At 41.6% G+C, this 24,011-nt stretch overlaps 1 protein-coding gene across 1 annotated transcript in view; it reads left to right on the forward strand.

The window, feature by feature from the left end:
* The window catches only part of LOC132894120 (zinc finger protein 883-like), a 109,889-nt gene that overhangs the window by 11,018 nt on the left and 74,860 nt on the right, over positions 1 to 24,011 (forward strand). Inside the window, exons 2-5 of the mRNA XM_060933456.1 lie at positions 9,688 to 9,913; positions 10,657 to 10,724; positions 11,157 to 11,319; positions 15,235 to 15,506. Coding sequence (XP_060789439.1) covers positions 10,662 to 10,724; positions 11,157 to 11,319; positions 15,235 to 15,506 — 498 coding nt within the window. The 5' untranslated portion in view covers positions 9,688 to 9,913; positions 10,657 to 10,661. The remainder of the gene's footprint in view (positions 1 to 9,687; positions 9,914 to 10,656; positions 10,725 to 11,156; positions 11,320 to 15,234; positions 15,507 to 24,011) is intronic.

Genomic DNA, 24,011 nt, shown 5'->3' on the forward strand with positions numbered 1-24,011 from the left:
ATGGCCTTGATTTCATCCCGAACCAACTTTTTTTTTTTTACATTTATTGTTTGGGCAAGCGGTAAGGGCGGCTACGCACCACCAACCTCGGGGGCGTCTCAGTGTGGTGTTCTATGAGGTGGGTGTGGCTGTGAAGGGGCGAGAACACATTGGAAATTTCCTTCTGCAACTTGGCCACCTCTTGGGGGAGAGTTGGACTTAAACATCTGACCAAAAGTGGGTGTTACATGCACTCCTAAGTAAACGAAACCGGTGGGAGACCAGCGGAACGGGAAGGGCTCAGCCATATCTGGAACACGTTAATGACCCTAGGGGCATAGCCTCGGATTTTGTAAAATTAATTTTATATCCAGAAAAGACGCTGAATGACGAAATGACCTTAATCAGGTGGGGAACAGAAGTTTGGGGTTGTGATAAATGTATCAAAATGTCATCCGCTTATAAAGTAACTTTGTGTTCCTTTTCACCAATGAAAATACCAGAAATTAAAGTGTTTTGCCTTACTGCTTGGGCCAGTGGCTCAATAGCAATATCAAAGAGCAGGGGGCTGAGGGGGTCGCCCTGTCTATTCCCGCCGTCAGAACCGCCGCCGTCGGAGAATTATACAGAACCCTAATCCAATTCACAAAATTATCGCCTAGGCCAAATTCCTCCAGAGTGTAGAACAAATACGACCACTCGACCCGGTCGAATGCCTTCTCAGCGTCGAAAGACAGCACAAGGGCCAGGTCCTTGCAACTCTGGGTTAGTTGGATGATGTTAAAGAGCCTCCTCATATTACAGGAGTTCCGGCCCTTGACAAAACCAGTTTGGTCCTCCCTGACAATATGAGGCAGAATCCTCTATAGGCGTAATTAAGGCCAAAATTTTGGAGAGCAGTTTTTGGTCAGAGTTAAGTAGGGCTATCGGCCTGCATGAGGCACAGCTATCCGGGCATTTTCCTTTTTTAAGGGTAAGAGAAATGTTGGCCTCCCTAAGGGATTGAGGTCGGATCCCATTTTCAAATGAGCGATTGAGCATAGACAGCAGAGAGTCTATAAGAATACCACTAAACTCCTTATAAAACTCTCATCCGTATCCATCTGGCCCTGGGGCCTTACCGGACGGCATAGATTTCAAAGCAAGTAGCATTTCCTCTCTAGTAATTGGGGCATTTAGTTGTAATTTTTGATCATCCGTAGCTTTGGGGAGTCTTAAGTCTGCAAAAAAACTGACGCATAAGGGTCAGGGCACCGTCAGGCTGCTCAGAACTATATAGCTTGGAATAAAACAATGCAAAGTGTTTATTAATGGTTCTAATATTGAACGATCTTACACCATTAGAGTCAGTAATGGAGACTATATTTTGAGAATCTGCTCTCTTTTTGACAAGCTTAGCAAGATATCTTCCAGGTTTGTCCCTAAACTCATATAATTTCTGCCTGGCAAATTTAAGGGACTGTTCAGAGTCCTGAATCAGAAAAATATTTAATGCAGCACGTGCGGATAACAGTTCCTTAAGCAAATCAGGACTTGGACTAGATATATGATTTTTCTCCAATTCAGCTAGTCGAGATTCGAGAAGTTTACGCTGTTCGTTCTTCGCACGTCTTTTGGATGCAACAAAAGACCTAATCAGTCCACGAGAGTATATTTTACACGTCTCCCAGAGGACAGAGGGATTATCTGTGGATGCTGAGTTGATAGAATAAAAAAATCTTAAATTCTGAAGTAAAGTAGGAGATAAACTTATCTTTGAGGAAATAAGGCTGAAATCTCCTGTCCTCAGCGAGAGAGTATGGACCCTTTTCACGTGACGTCATGACAAACGCGGCTGCCATTTTGGACATGTACTACCAGTAGTTTACCACAACCAACATTGAGGAACGGCAGCAAAGAAAGTGTTTATTTTCAGCAAGACTTCCATCATGCCACTATATTGTTGTGCACCTGGATGTAGTAACCATCAACAAACAAGGCAAGGGTTATCATTTTATTGGATCCCGGTAGATGCTGACCGACGGAGAAGATGGATAGCGGCATACCAACGCTTGTGTAGTGACCCCTTTGTTGGAGGTAAGACAAATAAAATTAGCCAGAAAAGGCATTACATTGCTGTTAACATTCCATTCTAGTTTACTGTAATTATGATCTGGCAGCTATTTACACCGGATCCAGTGTAAATAGCTGCCAGAGCCAACGTCTGAGGTTCCGGAGCGCCCTAGCTCGCGGCCGGCCGGAGCGCCCTAGCTCGCGGCCGGCAAGCTCGGACGTTGGCTCCGGCAGCTATCTACACTGGATCCAGTGTAAATAGCTGCCAGATCATAATTACAGTAAACTAGTAAATACAGTTTTCTGCATCTCGCTCCTTTTTCTTTTATGTTTGTCGCCTTCCTCGCATTCAAACCGATTCGAGCCGAAGTCCACTACATGTCCAAAATGGCGGTCGCGTTTACGAAGGTCACGTGACTGAAAAGGGTCTATACCAAATAAAGGGGGGCATGGTCTGATCACACAATGTTGCCTATAGAACATGATAAAGCAAGAGACATTTTTGAGGAGGGGATGAAAATGTAATCAATTCTGGTATAGCTTTGAAATGGGGCCGAAAAAAGTGAACTCTGAATCAGTAGGGTGAAGCTGCCTCCACACATCAGAATATTCAATATCGTGACCTATATTAGTGAGCACCCTCGCTTGTTTAGAGGGGGAAGAAATGTCAAATGGAAGTTTGTCAAGAGAGGGATTAAGGTGACAATTGAAATCTCCCCCCACAAAAGAGTCCCCTGAGGCCCGATCCATAAAAACTGCAAAAGCCTTGGAGAGAAAATCAGGGGACTAGGCTGGGGGACAATATAGATTCAGAAATGTTACTTCTTTTCCTGTTAGTATTCCTTTAACAATTCTATACCGGCCCTGGCTGTCTTTAACACAATCAAGAGACCTAAATGCTAGCTTTTTACGAATCAAAATGGCTATGCCCCTACTGAAAGAAGAACATGAAGTAGCAAAGAGCTGCCCCACCCAACTCCTTTGCAATTTAGTATTATCCTTGTCCTCCAGGTGAGTCTCCTTGAGGAACACAATAGAAACATCTTCCTTATTCAAAAATGATAATACTGCCGTCCTCTTGGCAGGTTTTTGGAGGCCATGGATGTTCCAAAAACAGATATTAATATTATATAAATCGGACATGGCCATAAGATACTGTTTGCCATAAGGGCAGGATAAAAAAGTCAGAGCCGTTTACACCTACACTCACCCTATATATGCATCCCATGACCCACATTATCAGATACATAGGACAGTTACATTTAACAGGAATGGAAAATGCCACACTGATACCCCACATAAATCTTGTACATAAGTCATGTCTTCAGCTAAACACATGAACTACACTAAACAAGCATAACAAATGTACAACAGAGAAAAACAAACTGAGGGTCTTTCCCCAAATAAACAGGGACTGTCCACCATACAAGCACCTTTCAAACTCACCATGAGCGAACTGACTGCATATGATGAATAGCGTGCCAAGAAAGCGCAAAAAGTCCTCCCTATGGGAGTGAACGAAATCAGGTGGAAACAAAATATTCACGTTACGAGCAGCCACGCCACTCAGTTAGGAAATGTTCGATATATGGGTCAATGACATGACGCCTATATTTTCTGTCCAACTGCAATTTCTTCAGTTAAAAAGTGTTTAAATTTCATAATAATTTACCACATATATGTAGTACATGTGACCTCCATGGAACTAAATCTTTTTTCAGAAATAATTAGTTAGCATGCAATTTTTTTGTCCTCAAAGTGTTAAAAAGCCATGTGGTGCGACTGTCCGACCTTAACTGCTGATTTTTAAACTTTTTAAAAATTACTCTAAATCTAATCAAATTTATTGTCTTTCTTTTTTGGCATATTTTCTGAAGTGTTTTGTAGTCCAACATGAAATTTCAGCTTTCTTGAATATATATTTCCCCCATAATATACAAACAAATAATGTCCGAGCCTGTCTATTTTTCCAAATATCATGTGGTGCGACCATCAAGAAATGACCATTTTGGGACTTTTATTTTAAATCCAAGTGAAAGACATGAAGTTGCATCATTCATCAATAGGCAAAGGACACATGGAATCAACAGGCAGGTCTGTAACCCTCTTTCATACATTTCTAAAAGTAATGATTTTAAGTGCTGTGATGCTGTTGCCATATTTGGATGTCATGCGGTATGACCCCAAAAAGAAAACTATAATAAAGTTTTATTTACAAATGTATATTTTGATAATATAGTTCAAGGTGACCTTCTGTCAGAAACCAGCTAGTTTCTTTACAGTGGCTAATGCTAGGTCTGTAAATTTTCACTGAATCTAGAAAACATCATTTGGTGCGACCAATATCATGTGGTGCGACCATTGCAGGATACTTTCAATTACTTGTATACATTGAAGAGTAGGGCGGCACGGTGGTGTAGTGGTTAGCGCTGTCGCCTCACAGCAAGAAGGTCCTGGGTTCGAGCCCCGGGGCCGGCGAGGGCCTTTCTGTGTGGAGTTTGCATGTTCTCCCCGTGTCCGCGTGGGTTTCCTCCGGGTGCTCCGGTTTCCCCCACAGTCCAAAGACATGCAGGTTAGGTTAACTGGTGACTCTAAATTGACCGTACGTGTGAATGTGAGTGTGAATGGTTGTCTTTGTCTATGTGTCAGCCCTGTGATGACCTGGCGACTTGTCCAGGGTGTACCCCGCCTTTCGCCCGTAGTCAGCTGGGATAGGCTCCAGCTTGCCTGCGACCCTGTAGAAGGATAAAGCGGCTAGAGATAATGAGATGAGATGAGACATTGAAGAGTTAAATTTATTGTGCTTCAAAAGTTATTTTCATGATTAATACAAACAAAGGATTGATTGTAAAATATGTTTTTCCCATTTTTGAGTATTTTTTGTGTATTTCAGGAACAACGAGTTATAATTCATATTTCATAGTATAATTAGAAAAAACATAAAAAGTGAGATCTTGTCACTGCGATAACATATATATTTCCTATTTTATATATATTTATATATTTTAACTGTTTTTAATGTTTTTTTTCAATCAGATGCCACTGTCCAGCAAAATAAAGACTGCCCGCCATAGGGAGCAGGTCAACTCTGACCCAGCAGTATTAGACCTCACCCCGCCATCTATGGAGAGCATTCCACCAGCTCTCCTTAATGTAGCTGTAGATCCCGACCCATCCGGAAATGTGAATCTAGTGGACCCAATATTGAATGACGATTTTAGTCCACCAGTGGTGTCCACACCAGTGAGAGATGAGAGAAGGGATAAGTCAGGCCAGAGACTTTGCAAAAAATTGCAGCGGGAGAAGATAATGCTTAAAAAGTAAGTCTTGCATCTCAGGAAAAAGCTGATGGAAATGCAAAAAATGAAAAATAAAAGTAGAAAGCGTGAGATGAGTGATGGAAATGCAAAGGAAAGTGAGAAGTGGAAAGGTCAAACAAAAGGGTCAGAAGAGACTGTCAGCTGAGAGAAAGCAAGCTGTTATACAGTTTTTGTTGAGAGATGAAAACAGTTGCCTTCTACCTGGGGAAAAAAAGACACAATCATGAAAAATAAACAAAGAGTACAAAGAAGTGTCCTGATAAAGCCTCTCAAAGAGCTCCACACACAGTATCAAACAGAGGTAGAACAGCACCTGTGCATGTCTTACAGGCAGTTTACCCGACACAGGCCCTTTTACATTACAGAGCCAAAGTTACGGGACCGAGATACACGTGCATGTTCAGAACATGAGAACATCCGACTGTTGGCGAACAAACTAGCGAAGACAGGGCTGCTGAAGACAACCAGTGCCTCGGAGTTAGTGGGAATGATTGTGTGTGACCCCAAAAACAAAGCATGTATGGATCGTGTGTGTCCCGAATGCTGCTTTGATGAAATCGTCTTCCCGGAGACAGACAACTGTAAGACTACATCCTGGGAACAATGGGAGCGGGTGACATCAACTAATGGAGACGACAACTTTGCACATGTTGTAGACTTGTTGTGCACTGTTGTGAATGAGAAAAAGTGAAAACTGAAATGACAATGTTGTGAAAAGAAGTAGACATGAAATGGAAAAAAAGATTAAATTTTCATTTTCACTGAGTGTTAAAAGGCAATAAAATTTGATTTAATCATACATGTTGCCTGCACTTTATCTGTTACTAATTTATTGCTATTTGTTTTGCCAATATGAGGATTTCCTGTCATTTGGTGCGACCATGCATCATATGGCACGACCAAAAATAGCAGTAATTTTCTCAAAATAAGAATATGGCATTTCACTTCTATGGCTGGAATTTTAATAACTGACAAAGTTTACTTGGGTGGATGTTGCTCTTCAGGTATTTTTTCTTCATTTTGCACATTTTATAAGGAAAAGTCTTGTTTTAATTAGACGCAAGCAGGTGACTGCCATATTGGACATCAAAAGAAAATAACAATATGCATTTAAAGTCAAAATAAATGTCAATGGGTTGTTTCTATACACATCATACTACTCAGAACTTAGATTAATATCCAAACCATGTTTTGGAAAATAAAACAATTTTAAGGTTATTCTCGGTCGCACCACATGACATTTTTTAAGGTTGTAGCCAATTCGTGTACATAAAACACTAAAAATGCCCAATATGAATATCAAAAATAGATTTATGCATACCTGACATTGTAAATATTTGAACATTCTCAATAGAAGTTAATATTTTTTATATTTTAAAATTTGCAAGTTGAAAATCCTTATCCGTCATTGACCCATGTTCAAAATGTTAAGAGTGTTCAAGATTTGGCAGCGTCTAGAACACGGAGCATGACGTACCAGCCTGAGTGGGAAAACTACGTCTGTTACAGAAAAAGTGTCCCAAACCAGACAAATGGAGCTCTGTGCTCTGCAAAGTTATCATCCAGGCAGAGTCAATGAAACCGCGAACCTCCTCCGGGGTGGAAAACCTCTTTTTGGAGCCTCCGTGTATCACCTGTAGAGTAGCCGGGAACAGCATAGCAGGGTTCTCCACGGATTGAAAATATAGGGGGGTCAATCGGATGACCTCGAAGCAAATTTGCATAAATTTACAGATGTCATTTGCATAAAATACTCAAATAGTAATCATTTAGAACAGGGTTTCTGCAGGCTTGAACAAGTTCAATTTAAGACTTTTTAAGACCTTTTTAAGACCATAAGTTAAATTTAAGACTTATGCCGCACAAAAAAATAAAGAAAATTGTATATGAAGAGTATATGAGACAGTCATTGGGTGTACTCATTTTTGTAATTTAAACAAACTTAAACTATCATGTTTTACCTCAGGCCACAGTGCTGCCCTGTTGTGATTGGCTCAAAACTCAAGACACGTCTGTGCTTGTCCACTGACGGCTACAGAGGAAGTTGCGCCATTTTCTAACTTACACAGAGCAATTTAAGGTCTTTGCACTTTGCATGCTCCTTGGACAATATGCCTGCATTTTTCTGTTTTTAACAATGAGATACAGTCTCTTGCGATGGTGATCTCGTCAAGATGGCAGCAGTTACACTTTGGTTAAACAGCAAAAAGAAACATACAATACTAGTAACAAAACAGTGCTAACCGCATAGATTAAAAAAGTGGCTATGAACAGACAACAGCACATATCACATATCATATTATGGCAGGAACAAGCAGTAGTAACATCCATGACCTTACGCTTAAAGCTCGACAAAGGAAAAACTTGACAGCAAGCTAATTAGCATTTGTTAGCGGCTACAGTCGGTATTCGGCACGTTAAAAGTGGGTCAGCGTTGTAACAACATAACGTTACTGTACAAGCAATGCTTATTTAATGGTAACAAACTTAAGCCCTATATGTTGAAATTCCTATCTTATTCATTTGTTAATTTATCACACAGTCTTGCCTCAGTCAACTTCTTCCCTCCTTCTGTGGAAATTCAATGTCTCAGACGCGGACACGAGTGGGCGGGGGATGTTTGGTTAAGTCTCCTGATTGGCTGGTGATAGATTGGTGTCATTATAGCGCGTCAGAGCGGTTCATGCCAGGCTCGAGTCCGATCCACCACTCCGCGGAAACACTTCAAGAGCTACAGTAACACTGACAGCCAGGTTATATCCTCACGGTTTTATAGGCAATATCATGCTTCCTTTTGTAAAGGGGCGGCAGAAATTAAACGGGGGCGGGAATCACAGAAAGGGGGGCGGCCCGCTCCTCTAAAACCCCTCGTGGAGAACCCTGCATAGCATATGACATCCCTCGCTCTCGCAGCTGCTGTTTCACCGCATCGTATGCCTTGCGTTTCTTCATCACCGTCGAGGAAAAATCGCTGTAGAAAGAGACCCTGGATCCTTTGTAGATTAAGTCACCATCCTGGCTCACCCGGCACACCGCTTCCATGACCCTCTATTTGTCTCTGAACGCGTGGAATCATAGCAGCAGTGACCTGGGCCTCCTGTTCGGGTCCGGTTTCGGTGCGAGGGTGCGGTGGGCTCTCTCCAGCTTTATGCGGCCGGCCTTCGTGGTCATCTTTAGGACGCGGGGTAGCCATGACTCGAAAAACTCCACCGGCTGCCCAGTCTCTGTATCCTCCGCCAAGCCGACAACTCGAATGTTTAGGCACCTACTATAGTTTTCAGCCATGTCCAAACTCTCCGTGAGGGCGCTAACCTGCTTTTCCAGCTCCACAATCCTTGGCTCTTGTGCTGCGGCGGAGTTTTCAACTGCTAGTAACCTAGCCTCTGCTTCATCTAGCCGCTTGCTAGCGGCCTGGAGCTCCGTAGCATGCTTGTGGATTAGTCTCAGCCAGAGGGCTAATTTTTTCTTTAATAACTAAGTTATTAACTTGAATAATGTTGGAAGTCATTATACTCAGGGCTTTAGCAAGGGCAGGGTCAAGCCCATCTGCGGTTACAAATTCGGCCTGGTCGCCATCTTGTGTGTTGTCGCCGGGCTTGGACAGGACGTCTTTTTTGTCTTTATTTCCTCTGGTTCTTCCCATCTTGTCAAAAGACTGTGGCCAAAAGTTTTCCAAGGACCTAGCCTGTTATGTTCATAACAAAGATGGCTTATAGCGCCCGGTTGTTGTCAGGATAATGAAAAAATTAGCACCGGGTGGCACGGAGCTCTGGCAAAAGCGTCTGCTCAGCTCACCGCCATCACATGATCCCCCCCCCCCCCCCCCCCCCCCCCAAAATTTTCTAATAAAAATCATTAAGCTGTTTTACTTTTAATCAGGTCAATGGCTTCGTGCCAGAGTTCAAGGCTAAGGATTTGTCTTTTAGAGACACACACTCCTAGCCTTACTCCACCCCCACCACCCAAAAAAAGGAAAACTGCCACTGAGGCAACACGCGATTGGAATGACCGACTGAAACAAAATGAACCTGAGAGATGGGCTGAATACATCCAAAGAGGCAGAGAGGCATCAAAAGTCTACAAAAAAATTGTTCTGAAGAAATGAAGGTACATTTTTTACAAGAACCTAAATCAAAGTGTGCATTAGACATATTTTGCAAATGCATCTATTGTTGATATTTGTCAATAAGAATGTGTATGGCAGTATAAGTGAATGAAGCGAAGCATACCTGAATATTGCAATTAGTACAAGTTTCATTCTCATGTAACAGAGTTATTCATCATAATGTGTTGAAAAGTTGCCACATACAAAGCTAACTTTTGTGTGTGTGTGCAGGCCATTGAGAGAGAACAAAGCAGGCTTCGGATGCAGGTGATGAGAGCCCGAAAAAAGCAGAGCAGCCAGAGCAACCTAGATTGACTCGAGCTGCTAAAGAGGAGCAGAGAGAGAAGTGGAGGCAGGTGAAGGCAAAGCGGTGGGTGAGCTTACACCCCCCAGAAGTAACGCCGTCAGAGGGAGAAGAGAGCCCAGCAGGAAAGAGAAAAGCGAGCGAACAAAAGAGGTACCATGTATTGTCTAGTAATAAACTTAAATCTAGTAAGGAAAGTGGGAAGTAAATTCCACTTAGTTATAATGTTTGGTGTAAGTTATAATTTCTTAGAGCTCTCTATTTTAAGTGACACTTAAAATATAAAGCTGTAAAAGCCATTTAATCTGAATGTCATGGCCACTACTGACATTGTTCAGCTGCTTTCTGGAAATATTAGAGAGCTCTCCCATCTATTTGTGTTTACCGGTAATGAAAAGAAAGATAATAATATTAACGTAATACACTTTTCTATTTAAAATATTGATTGAATGATTTTTCTTTGAATGTTCTAGTGCATGCAGTCAAAAAAAGATTTTTAAAGATCTTGATGTGAATGATTATCATAACTTTTTTATAAACTGTAGACTGCCTGGAATGTAATGTAACGGAGCAGCTAAAAACATTGTTTTCAAATGTTTCAAAAAATTTCATTGAAAAATTGCTGTTTAAATGGTTAAAGAATACCATTAAATACTTCTCATGCCATCTTACTGTTATAGCATGGATGTTATTGCTACTACTACGACAACTAATAATAATATTAATTCCGTTATAGTTAGGTCAGTATTTTAGTTCGGCTGTAATCTGTTTATTTGTATCTTTCTTTGAGAAATTTTTAGCAATAAAACAAACCACTTGTTTGTTTCCACTAATTTTTATAGAAATGTAAAAATTATTATTATTATTATTATTATTATTATTAATCTTTGTTTAAGCTGTTATGAGTTCATCAGAAGACAGACAGCGCTCCTCCAGGAAGTCTCGGGCTCCTGATCCCTCACAGGTAAAGCTTAATGATGAATTTATTACAAAAAACGATGTTTAGAGTTGAACAAACTGTAGTAGTCTTGCAGCTCAGGGAATGAAGAACTGGGAGACAGGCTTGACAACTCAAGTTGTGCTTTATTGTTAATTTAGAGATCACTTTTTTGTGACGTTATTTTTCTCACCTTTGCACACACATGGTGCTGGGTAGCTTAGTTCTCTCTCTCTTTGATGACTGACTTCTCTGTGAAAGAACACAAGATACAAAAGTAAATTGCTAGTAATCAAACACAGGTGCAACTCCTCACGCGTTACCTGCCGGTTCTACCTGATACCTCACCATCCATAGCTGATACACGATCAAGCCCTCGCTGCCACACAAACCTTATAAATAGATTTATAAACTGTGTTGATGTTTTTTGCTGAATAATTCTTATTGTTTGATCTTTAGCTGTGTGAGGACATGAAATCAGACATATGCAAATCGTCAGAAGTCTATGTGAAGAAAGAGGAGACACTGGAGCTGAACATCTTCAACCATGGAGACGACCTTGACAACCCACCTGAAGATCTCTCCATTAAAGTGGAAGATCCTGACAAGAAAGACTACCTCTGTAAGGCATCAGCCAACTCTGGTCCTCAGTAACACTTGACTGTTTCTTCTACCCTACACACTATCTAGTGCACTAAAAGTGCAATAGAGTACATTTAGGAGCCTCATTTGATAGTACATTTTGTAGCCTCAGTCTAAGATTATTTAGTCAACAAATTGTAACTGAATGAAATTGATATTTTTATTGATAGTGTATAATATAGTAGCAAGGAGTGAGAGAAACAACATTTTTTTTTTCATTTCCTTAAATTACATTAGTCGTTATAGACCGAGGATGTGAACCTGAACAAAAAAGTGTGGAATAGCACATGATGGGTCATGCTGTTATATAAAAAAACTCTATGCCAGGTGATTTTTCAAAAAACAGCACGGCCCAAAATGTATCGTTCCCCTTGTACCATGGTGATTTGCCTATGAGTACAATTTTTAATTTATTAACAAATGACACATTGCTTATTTCTAGTTACATTTAATGTTAGAGAATGTCTGTCATTCTCTCCAGCCACTCCTGTGTTTTGTTCAGAGACCAAAAGAAATTCAGGTTGTGTGATTGAGAAACCAGAAAGCACAAACTCCTCTGTCCTGAAGACTCTCCCATCTTGGCAAACTTACTGACTAATACCTGAGTCTCCTTCCATAAATCTCATCTCATTATCTCTAGCCGCTTTATCCTGTTCTACAGGGTCACAGGCAAGCTGGAGCCTATCCCAGCTGACTACGGGCGAAAGGCGGGGTACACCCTGGACAAGTCGCCAGGTCATCACAGGGCTGACACATAGACACAGACAACCATTCACACTCACATTCACACCTACGGTCAATTTAGAGTCACCAGTTAACCTAACCTGCATGTCTTTGGACTGTGGGGGAAACCGGAGCACCCGGAGGAAACCCACGCGGACACGGGGAGAACATGCAAACTCCGCACAGAAAGGCCCTCGCCGGCCACAGGACTCGAACCCGGACCTTCTTGCTGTGAGGCGGCAGCGCTAACCACTACACCACCGTGCCGCCCTCCTTCCATAAATGTTAAATAAATGTGTCCTTGCGTCTTCACTACATTAGAAGATTGTAGTTTTGTTTTGTTTTTTTGTTTTTTTTTTCTTCCACCCATTTTCTCTCCAATGTGGTCACCTACTAGTATCCACCCACCAGCCAGATCTCTAACCATGTGAGTGAAAGCAGACATGTGAAGCCATCAACCTCCTCTTTTCCAAATGCAGCTCAGGCTGTGTCACAGGATAGCAAAACGCACCTGGAAGAAAGTGCTATGCATTCTCTTCCCCACGTGCACGAGCTCGCAGAAGACCCCAGTTGGCTGTGATTAACAGGGGACAGAGAGTATGTCCCTCAGTATACCCCTGGAATGGGATGTTCAGTTAGGACATATTGGTGTGATGGACAGGTGTCCAAACATCTGAATATGGATTTTGGGGCATCACAGTGGCACAGCTTCGGGGTCCTGGAATCAATTCTAAGCTTGGGTTGCTGTCTGTGTGAAATTTTGCAAGTTCTCCCCATTAGTGTAGGTTTCCTCTGGGTCCACTGGTTTCTTCATAAGTAAATTGGTTATGCTTAAATTGCCACTAGGTGTGAATATATTTTGAATTAAATATGAATCCTAGATGTGTGCCTTTTGAAAAATGTTTAGATCTAGAAATGCCAGCATCATCAGCAAGCTAAAATAGAGACCTGAGTGAGAGAGAGAGAGAGAGAGAGATTTTTTTTTCAGTGTGTGTGCAGTTATTTGCACAAGCGGTAGTGAAGGTGAAAGCAGATGCATACCAGGAGTTCTACGAAAGACTGGAGACCAAAGAAGGAGAGAACGACCTATACAGACTAGCTAGGCAGAGAAACAGGAAAGCGAGGGATGTACAGCTGGTAAGAGCGATGAAAGATGTAAATGGAAATGTGCTGACAAAGAAAGAGTGTATTAAGAAGGTGGAATGAGGAGAATTCAAGAGAGAAAAGGTCAGATTCATTGGAGACGGCAAATCAGGAAGCAGAGTTAGTTAGTAAGGATGAGGTGAGGGCAGCCATGAAAAGAATGAAGACTGGGAAAGCAGTCGGACCAGATGGTATCCCGATTGAGGCTTGGAGATGTTTGGGTGAGACGGCTGTGGAGTTCCTAACGAGATTGTTTAATAAGATCCTAGAGAATGAGAAAATACCAAATGAATGGAGAAAGAGTGTGCTAGTCCCAATATACAAGAATAAGGGAGATGTACAGAGCTGCAGTAATTACAGAGGGATAAAATTGATGAGCCACACCATGAAGCTATGGGAAAGGGTATTGGAGGTGAGATTGAGAAGAGAGGTAGCAATCTGTGAACAGCAGTATGGGCTTATGCGAAGGAAGAGCACGTTGGATGCAATTTTTGCTTTAAGAATGTTCATGGAGAAGTACAGAGAAGGCCAGAGAAAGCTACATTGTGTGTTTGTAGACCTGGAGAAGGCATACGATAGAGTGCCGAGAGATGAGGAGTGGTATTGTATGAGAGAGAGTGGAGTGAATGAGAAGTATATTAGAGTGGTGCAAGAGAGAACAGTGAAACAGCAGTGAGGTGTGCGGTTGGAAAGACGGAATGGTTCAAGGTGAAGGTGGGACTCCATCAAGGATCTGCTTTGAGTCCTTTTTTGTTTGCCATAGTGATGGATCGCTTGACAGATGAAGTGAGGCAAGAGTCGCCATGGAACATGATGTTTGCGGATGATATTGTGATATGTGGTGAAAGTAAAAAAGAGGTTGAGTTGGGTTTGGAGAGATTGATCCATTGGAATGAAGAGGAATGAAGGTGAGCAGTAGCAAAACAGAATACATGTGCATCAGTGAGAATGGGGATGAGAGTGTAGTGAAGATGCAAGGAGTAGACGTAAAGAAAGTTGGTGAATTCAAGTACCTGGGGTCAACTGTGCAGGAAAATGGGGTCTGCGATAGTGAGGTGAGAAAGAGAGTGCAGGCAGGGTGGAGCAGTTGGAGAAGGATTTTGGGAGTCATTTGTGATGGGTAAGATGTATAAGACAGTAGTGAGACCAGCTGTGATGTATGGATTGGCGACCATACCCTTAACGAAGAGACAGGAGGCAAAGTTGGAGGTGGCGGAGTTGAGGATGTTAAGGTTTGCGATGGGAGTGACAAGGTTGGACAGAATAAGGAACGAGCACATCAGAGGGACAGCACATGTGGAGAGCTTGGGAATTAAGCCAAGAGAGATGAGACTGAGATGGTATGGGCACATCCTGAGAAGAGATGCAGAGCATGTGGGAAGGAGAATGTTGAGGATGGAGCTGCCAGGCAAACGAAAACAAGGAAGGCCAAAGAGGAGATACATGGATGTGATGAGAGAGGACATGAAAGTGGCAGGTGTGTTAGAGAAGGATGCTGAAGACAGGGAGCAGTGGAGATGAAATATCCGCTGTGGCGACCCCTAATCGGGGGCAGCCAAAAGAAGAAGCAGCAGTGCAGTTATTTGCACAGTTATATTTGTTTGTACTTTCATGTGATTTCCTCATGAATTTGGTAGATTCTGTTTTCTAAAAGATAACCAAATAAGTTGCTGAATTTAAAACAACCATGACCCTGACCAGGCAGGTTCTAAGAATGCTGTCAATAGATCACGTAGTGCCACACTCATGTTATTGAACGTTGTTTTATTTTGCCCTGCAAGCTTCATATCTGACCACTTATTTACTCCCACTAGTAAGTAAAAATTCATACTCCTGTACTTTGTTGTGTCCTGTAAGATCTCAGTCCTGATGGACACCTCTCGTCTCAACCACATGCTCAGTGAACCTTTCTGGCAAGCTTTCTTTGGATAAACTTTATACAGTACTAATGTTATGGTCTTAGATATAATCACACATTGCACATGCTTTTGGGCCTCATTTCTTCCTATTGTGTTTTCTCTACTTCCAGACTGTGAAGTTTGCAAATCCTTCTTCTTCAGCAAATGTGAGGTTCATGGACCGCCCCTCTTCATCCCAGATACTCCTGTTCCCATGGGAGCCCCTGACCGAGCCAGACAAACTCTTCCTCCTGGGTTAGAAATCCAGAAGTCCAGTATTCCTGATGCAGGCCTGGGAGTGTTTAATAAGGGGGAGACTGTTCCAATAGGTGCACACTTCGGACCCTATCAGGGAGAGCTGGTAAACAGAGCGGAATCCAGGAACAGTGGATACTCCTGGGTTGTGAGTTTGTCATAAATTTTAAAAAATTAAACAAGCCTTACCTGTAAGGTGAAGTTTGATTGTGATTCTACTAAGTCTGAGGTGACGCACTGAGGGTTAACCTGAGATGCACACCTGCTGCTGAGGATATTCATATTTTAAATATTCTGGGTATGATTATAAAGAACAAGGCAAAAAAGAAAAGAACAAGGGAATGGGGAGTAGACCTAATTGCAAGGGAGGGCATATTCACCCTGAGTGTGTCACTGAAGACTCGGTTGAATCACAGTTGAACTTCACCTGACAGGTAAGGCTTGTCTAATTTTTTCATTCTACCAAATCCTGGTGATGCCACTTCCTGTCAACATGAGGTTTTACAGCAATAATTGTGGTCCCAACAATATTATTCAGCCAGGAAAAGATTATTGTAACATAACCATATCAACCAACCAGATCCACTCATTGTAATATAGCTGCAGCAAAGATATTCTCAGTAATCACAGGTTTGTTATAAAATGTGTGAAAAGTTGAGTCCCGAGACCATTCTCTCTGCTTCAGTATTTCATCAGTGGGAATCCTCTTACTGGCTTTTGAAATGGCTGCAGATCTGTTACTGTGAGCTTTAAACTGTGTTGTATCCACATCACTTGCTTGCAGAATGGTTTTAATCCATCGTCCAATAGTGCCTGTTAGTAACAGGTCGATATGTCTTGATATAGGAGAACAGTAGGCGCATATAGACAGTATCACAAAGAGGTTTTGTTCTGTCAAGATTGTGCTTCAGGGTAGTGTAAACACAAAGTGGTTGCTTAGTATTTCCTCGCAAAGGAGGACAATGGAGTTTTCCCAGGTCTGTCTTGTTTAACATGCTCTTGTATGTAGAATACATAATAACAGGGGCTTCAAAGTTTGGGAGAATAGCAGGGTACAAATAATTTACAGCAGGGTGCAAAATGGTAAAATGTCTGCCAGCGGCAGACATAATGCATGCAAAGCGTGCAGGGATATATATATATATATATATATATATATATATATATATATATATATATATATATATGAGAGAGAGAGAGAGAGAGATGCAAGTACGAATTTTTCATGGGGCGGGATGGTTTGGAACAGGTCGTCTAAAATTGGGATAACATTTACCCGGGACGGGTATTTGAGGCGGGTCGTCTAGCTTAAGCTTGATTAGCGTTGTTACGCACGCCAGTGTTTCCCACAGAAATTTTGGAGACTATGGGGGCAGCCCATGGGGGGGGGGGGGTTGTTTAAAATTGAGTGAAATGTTAAATATTAAGTTATTACTGAAAAACTATTGATTAAAAAAACAAAGACACTGAGAAATAGTCCTATAAACAACTTTACCAATATAAAAGATTACCAGGACTACAAAAATGCAGAAAAATAGGCTTTACTTATCCAAATGCACCTGTTGGTTCAAAAGTTAAAGTGCAGAGAACCTCACAGCACAACATGAAGTTACCTTAAAATATAATATAAATGCCTCAGCTTTCATGTAAGAAAAAAAAAACTATTAATACTAGTACTGTGTGCAGGCAGTCTCTCCTGAAGACTAAATTAAACAATAATTACAAACTAATAAAATAAATGGCTCAGGCTTCATAGAAGAAAAAAACAATTTGAACAGAATCTCATGATGCTGAAGCTGCCTAAAGAATGGAAAATAAAATACCATTTTGGCAAAAACGTTGGCATCCATTAATTTCTTGTATTAAGTAAAAAAAATATGTTGCCAGATACTGCTGACGTTTTACAGCCCAAAATATGTTCAAAACCCGCCAAAATGCACTTAAAACCAATCTGGCAACACGGCAGTAATGGCCGCACTCATGTCGAGGATGTAAACAAAGTTGACGCGGCAACGGACATACATGACATAGTGGATGTAATTTACGTTCACAACTTTTTTTGCCGTCAGAAATATTTAATATTAAATTTTGTGACTCGACTGACAATAGCCGGCGGCATAACAAGCCACAGACGGTGATTTGCCGCCGGTGACCGGCTACTTTTGAGACCGCTGAATAATCTCTAGTTGCCTTCATGGCATCAAGGAATGATAAGGTCTGGCATCTTTGTCCTGATGTCAGTGCTAGCAACACAACTCATGTGTTAATTCATTTAGTGACAATTTCTCAAGTGGATATAATAGCTCTATGTACTCCAAGACCAGAGTGACATCCCAAGTTTCTTGATATCGAGGAGCAGGTTTAGCGCGATGGAATACACCCTTGCACTATGAAAGGATGAGCAGCTACAGTGCAGTGAGAACCAGGAAATTCAAATCCCATGAAATGATTCGATCCTTCTGAGCATGCTGTATTGAGTGTGGAGTAAGATAGATGTTGTATATGAAGGCTGTAAAGAAACATGGTATTGACGTTTGGGTGCAGTGAATCAACTTTTTCCCTGTATACAAAATGCACACCATTTTTTGATGTGTGAAGAGGTATGAGATGATTGGACAACTATGGCAGAAGTGGTGAGGGAGACAGCTAGGAAGGTGCTAGGAATGACATCAGGACAAAGAAAGGAAGACAAGGGGACTTGGTAGTGGAATAACAAAGTCCAGGAGAGTATAGGGGAAGAAGTTGGCAGTGCAAAACTGGGATAAAAAGAGAGAGCAGACAAGAATACAAGGAGATGTGAGAGAAAGCAAAGAGAGCAGTGGCAAAGGGAAAGGAAAAGGCTATTAATGAACAACATGAAAGGTTAGAAAGTAAGGATGGAGAAAAGGACCTGTACTGATTAGCAAGACAGCGAGATCAAGCGGGGAATGATGTGCAGCAGATTAGGCTGATAAAGGATGCAGATGGAAATATGCTGACAAGTGAAGAGTGTGTGTTGAGAAGGTGGATGGAGAACTTGGAGAAACTAATGAATGAAGAAAATGAAAGAGAGAGAGAAAGTTGGCCAAGGTGGAGATAGTGAATCAGGAAGTACAGAAAATTAGCAAGGAGGAAGTAAGGTGAGCTATGAAGACCCCCGGAGAGAGGTTGCAGGAGACGGATGCGGAAGAGGGGGAAATGTGGCGGAGTACGACAGAGACTACGGAGAAGATCTAATAGACCACCACTGCCCTCCATGCTTCTCTGTAACGTCCGCTCCCTGAAGAACAAAGTTGAGGAGCTCAGAGCCAATGCCAGGTTTCTCCACGAGTACCGGGAATCATGCCTGCTTGTGTTCACTGAGATGTGCCCGACTCACTAGTTTCCCTGGATGGCTTCTCGTTGATGCGCTCTGATAGGAACGACAACTCCGGCAAGAGCAAAAGTGGCGGCACCTGTGTCTACATCAACAACCTGTGGTGCTCGCAGTTCACCACGAGAGAGTCGGTCTGTAATCCTGACATTGAACTGGTATGTTTAAGCCTGAGACCCTTCTACCTGCCACGTGAATTTGGGAATATTTTACTATGTACTGCATATATCCCGCCTGGGGGTAGTGCTACTAAGGCAGCTAATATCATAGCAGACTGTGTTCACAGACAACTGAAATGCACCCCTGAAGCACCATGTTTTATTCTAGGTGATTTTAATCATTGTAAACTTGAGGCTACTTTACCTGGGTTCAGCCAATATGTTAACTGTAATACCAGAGGAAAAAACACATTGGATAAATGTTATGGAAATATCAAAAACGCCTATACTGCTAAGGTTAAACCTCCTTTAGGGTCCTCTGATCACAACGCTGTCCATTTAATCCCTACTTACAAGTCCCTGCTTAAAAGCAACAAACCACAAGTTAAAACTGTTTCTATATGGAACAGTGATAGTGTAGAAACTCTGAAAAGCTGCTTCTCTTGCACCAACTGGGACCTCTTTCATAGTCTGGAACTAGAGGAGGCCACAGATACTATCACGGATTATATTGTTCTGTAAAGATAATGTGCCAACTCAAAAATCTATCACTATGTACCCAAATAATAAATCTTATATCTCCAAGGAGATTAAAGAGTGCATAGTACAGAGGAAAGTAGCATTTAAGAATGGGGACCTACTAAGCATGAAAAACACGCAGAAGGAACTTAATCACAAACTAAGGACTGCTAGGAGGAAGGAGAGGGAGAAATTTGAATCTCACTGCTCAGGTATGAGTACTAAAAAACTATGGGACTCTATGAAAACGATGACACACATGACTCCAGCTAAGAGGTGTATCAATGTGTTAAATGAGGAGGAAAAGGCTAATGAGCTGAATAACTTTTTTTGCCGATTTGACTGAAGAGACTTCTCATATGAGAAGAAAATAGCTATGGATGGTGTGCCTGAATCAGGCCCTGGAGTAATCACTATTGACCAGCATGCTGTGGAGAGACTTTTTTCACGCATCTGCCCCAGAAAGGCCTCTGGTCCAGATGGCATCTCTGGGTGCCTACTGAAGTCCTGTAGCAAAGAACTGGCAGAAGCCTGGTGTCCCATCTTCCAGAAATCACTAGACACTCATTCTGTTCCCTCTATCTGGAAAAGTTCTGTTATCATTCCTGTGCCTAAAAAAGCAAGCTGTAAAGAGAATAATGACTACCGTCCTGTTGCACTGACTTCATTGGTAATGAAGTGTTTTGAGAAAATCATGATCAATTTCTTGAAGACAGAAGTTAGTGGTTTTGTAGATCCCTTTCAGTTTGCTTACAAGTGCAACAGAAGTACTGAAGATGCCATTTTAGCTGTGACCCACCTTATCAATAAGCACTTGGAGGATTCTAGCTCATTTGCACGTCTTTTATTGGTTGATTTTAGTTCAGCTTTTAATACGTTGCAGCCACATCTTTTAATTAGCAGATTAATTTTGATGTTCATCCTTTTATTATTAAATGGTACTTTTCGTTTTTAACAAATCGTAGACAGCGGGTCAGTGTTAATGGAACTTTATCTGAAACTAAAACTGAGCACAGGTGCACCACAGGGATGCGTGAGTTCACCGGTTCTGTTCAGTCTGTACACAGATGCGTGTAGAAATTTTTATACAATCACATCATTAAGTTCTCAGACGACACTGCAATTTTATCACTGTTGAAAAAGAATCATGATATATCTGACTACTTTCTAGAAATTCAGAGGTTTGTTGAGTGGTGCAACGATAACCACCTCATTCTGAATGTGAATAAGACAGAAGAAATGGTGTTCGACCCTTGAGGAGTAGGTGACCGCAGGCCCGTGGTCATCCACAATCAAGCCATTGCCCAGGTGCAGTCATACAAATATCTGGGTGTCTTTATTGACAACGCACTCACCTGGAGCACATACGTCGGCAGCCTCTGTTGCAGACTACAGCAACGGTTGCATTTTCTTCGTCATCTGAGAATTCATGGTGTTGATCAAAGATTTGATTTTTTTTTTTTTTATAAGGCAGTCTTGGAAACTCTGATCAGGTATAGTATCACAGCTTGGTTTGCTAACCTCTCTGTGCAGCTAAAGAACAAACTGCTTCGGCTAATTCATGCTGCTGGAAAAATTATTGGTGTTAAAGAGCACTTCTCCATTCAGAGTATTTATGAACAGGCCACTCTGCAACAAGCAAATAAGATTTTCTGCGATCCATCACACGTCATGCATGGCGAGTATGAGCTGCTACCATCTGGTAGAAGGTTTAGAGTTCCTCATTGCAGACTGAACAGATATTTAAAAACTCATTTGTTCCTGTGTCAATTAAGCTGGTAAACAAGGTCAGATAAGACCAGAGCACAGATGACGTGGTGGTTTGTTTTGCACAGGTTAGTATTTTTACTTATTAGAATTTTAGCATTTTATTACACCTATTAGGTGTTATTTATTCACTCTCTTATTTATTTTTTGCATGTTTATTATTATTATTATTATTATTATTATTATTATTATTTTGTTTTTTTTATTTTAATTCACAATGTTTCTTGCACTTTAGGCACCTTTGTATGTCTTTGTATGTGTATTGTGTTGTACTGTATGTTCTGTATTGTGGCTGCAGCATGGGCGAATGGCCCAGAACAAATTTCTCACTTTGTGAGACAATAAAGTTAATCTTGAATCTTGAAGAGAATGAAAATTGGTAAGGCAATCAGGCCAGATGATATACCAGTGGAGGTATGAAGAGGCTTAGGAGAGATGCAGTTGACTTTTTGAGTAGCTTGTTTAACAAGATTTTGGAAAGTGAGAGGATGCCTGAGGAGTGGAGTAGTAGTATACTGGTACCAATATTCAATGTCCAGTGCTGCAGTAACTATAGAGGCATAAAGTTGACCAGCCCACAGCATGAAGTTATGGGAAAGAGTAGTGGAAGGTAGGCTAAGAGGAGAGGTGGAGATATGTGAGCAGCAATATGGTTTGATGCCAGGAAAGAGTACTATAGATGCAATATTTGCATTGAGAATGTTGATGGAAAAGTATAGAGAAGGCCAGAAGGAGCTGCATTGTGGATTTAGAGAAGGCATATGACAGGATGCTGAGAGAGGAGTTGTAGTACTGCATGAGGAAATCAGGAGTGGCAGAGAAATATGTGAGATCGGTGCAGGATATGTATGAGGACTGTGTGACAGCAGTGAGATGTGTAGTGGGAATGACAGAGGCATTTAAGGTAGATGTTGGATTGCACCAAGGCTCGGTCCTAAGCACTTTCTTGTTTGCAATGATAATGGACAGGTTGACAGATAACATCAGGCAAGATGCCCCATGGATAATGATGTTTGCAGATGATCTTGTGATCTGGAGTGAGAACCGGGAGCAAGAAGAAGAAAAAACTTGGCGCCATGGAGAAATGCGCTAGAGAGAAGGGGAAAGAAAGTCAGTAGGAGCAGGATAAAGCGCATGTGCGTGAATGAAGGTGATGACAGTGGAATGGTACAGCTAAAGGAATAGAAGTGGTCAAAGCAGAGGAGTTCAGATATCTAGGGTCAACTGTACAAAGTAATGGTGAGTGCCAAAGTGAAGAAGAGAGTGCAAGCAGGTTGGAACCAGGGCTTTGAACCGGTTCAAGGAACGAAAACGAAAACCGGGAACTTTTTCTATTTCACATGGAACAGAAACGAAACCAGAAACTTTATTATTTTTTATGTTCCGGAACAGAAACGCTTATTAAAAATAATGGTAACCGGTTAATACCGGTTTTTATTTCGTTCCTCAAAGTTTCTGTAGCCTACAAATAGTCAGTCTTCTCCTGCGCAAGTTTCTATGACCCGCTGGGGTTCACTTCCTGTGTGACGTTCGCTGATTGAATGGAGAGCGCGGGAAGGTGGACTGCCATCACGTCTCCATTACTGAGTGTCTGAGCAAAGAAGAGCCTGAACGATGCAACCTCCCTATTGGCTGTTTGTAAAAATGTATCAGTTGTTGCCCTTCCCACGGGAATCATCGCGGGCTCGAGAGACAAGACCTGACGAGTTAGTTCGTTGGTAGCAGAACAAAATGTCTGGACACAAATCGGGTTTTCAGAAAAGGAAAGAAAATAAACGGAGGGTCGAAAATACAAAAAAGGAGGCAGAAAATGCAAAACGAGTTTTAAGGTAGGACAAATGGTTACTTTTCTGAGGCAGCCCGCCGTGGCTGCCTGCAGGCTGATTTATTATAGCCCATTTAGTTAAAATAGTTGATATAAAATGTTTATAGTTATAGTTATGTGATGGTTGTCCTGATTTAGACTGGTTTTGGGGGGGGGGGGTTGCGCGATGTTGCACCCGGGTCCAGATTAGGGCAGAACCGGCCCTGGCTACATTTCAGCTGTAGTTTATGAATGTATGTACTTGCATAGATGTGTACTTCCAATATGGCGCCTAACAAAATCTCGCGGCGCGGTGACGTCATGCGGTAGCCCTCTATAGGGCCTGACTAGCCTTTGGTAACACACTAAACGAATTCTCTTTCATTTTTGGCACTTTTTCTGTTTGTGTAGATGGGAAGACATACTGAGAATCCAAATCCCCAACATCTGAAATAATAATAATTGTTTTGAATTATTTCTTGTCTTATTTAATGAAGGTTGTAATAGAATTAGCCTACATTTGGCTTAAGCTGGATGAGACAGAGACATAATTTTATAGCCATTTGTTAAACAGCTGACAGGGAACGTAATTAACCGTTCCGGGAACGAAATTTTTTTGTTCTAACCGGTTCGGGAACGTCTATTTAATGGTGGAACCCAAAACCGGAAACGTTAAAATTCCGTTTCTGTTCGGAACGAACCAATAGGAAAAAAATTCCGGTTCAAAGCCCTGTGCTTTTTCACAAGCATTGATCATGGCATGCATTGAATAAATAGGCCTAATGGTTAGAGAAGCAGCTTTGGGACCAAAAGGTCGCTGGTTTGATTTCCTGAACCAGCAGGAATGGCTGAAATGCCCTTGAGCAAGGCACCTAATCGCCAACTCCTCCCCAGGCTTCTTTGGGTATGTTGTAGGGTTGGGCGGTATTACGGTAAGAAGGTATCCAGAGGTATCCAAAAGTACCAACGGTATCGGTCTCATTACCGTCATTTAAAAAATATATATAATATCTAAATAAATATGGAGTACATGAGGTCATAATATAGAATAAT

This window comes from Neoarius graeffei, chromosome 11 (assembly GCF_027579695.1).
Source record: "Neoarius graeffei isolate fNeoGra1 chromosome 11, fNeoGra1.pri, whole genome shotgun sequence".
NCBI classification, from domain to species: Eukaryota; Metazoa; Chordata; class Actinopteri; order Siluriformes; family Ariidae; genus Neoarius; species Neoarius graeffei.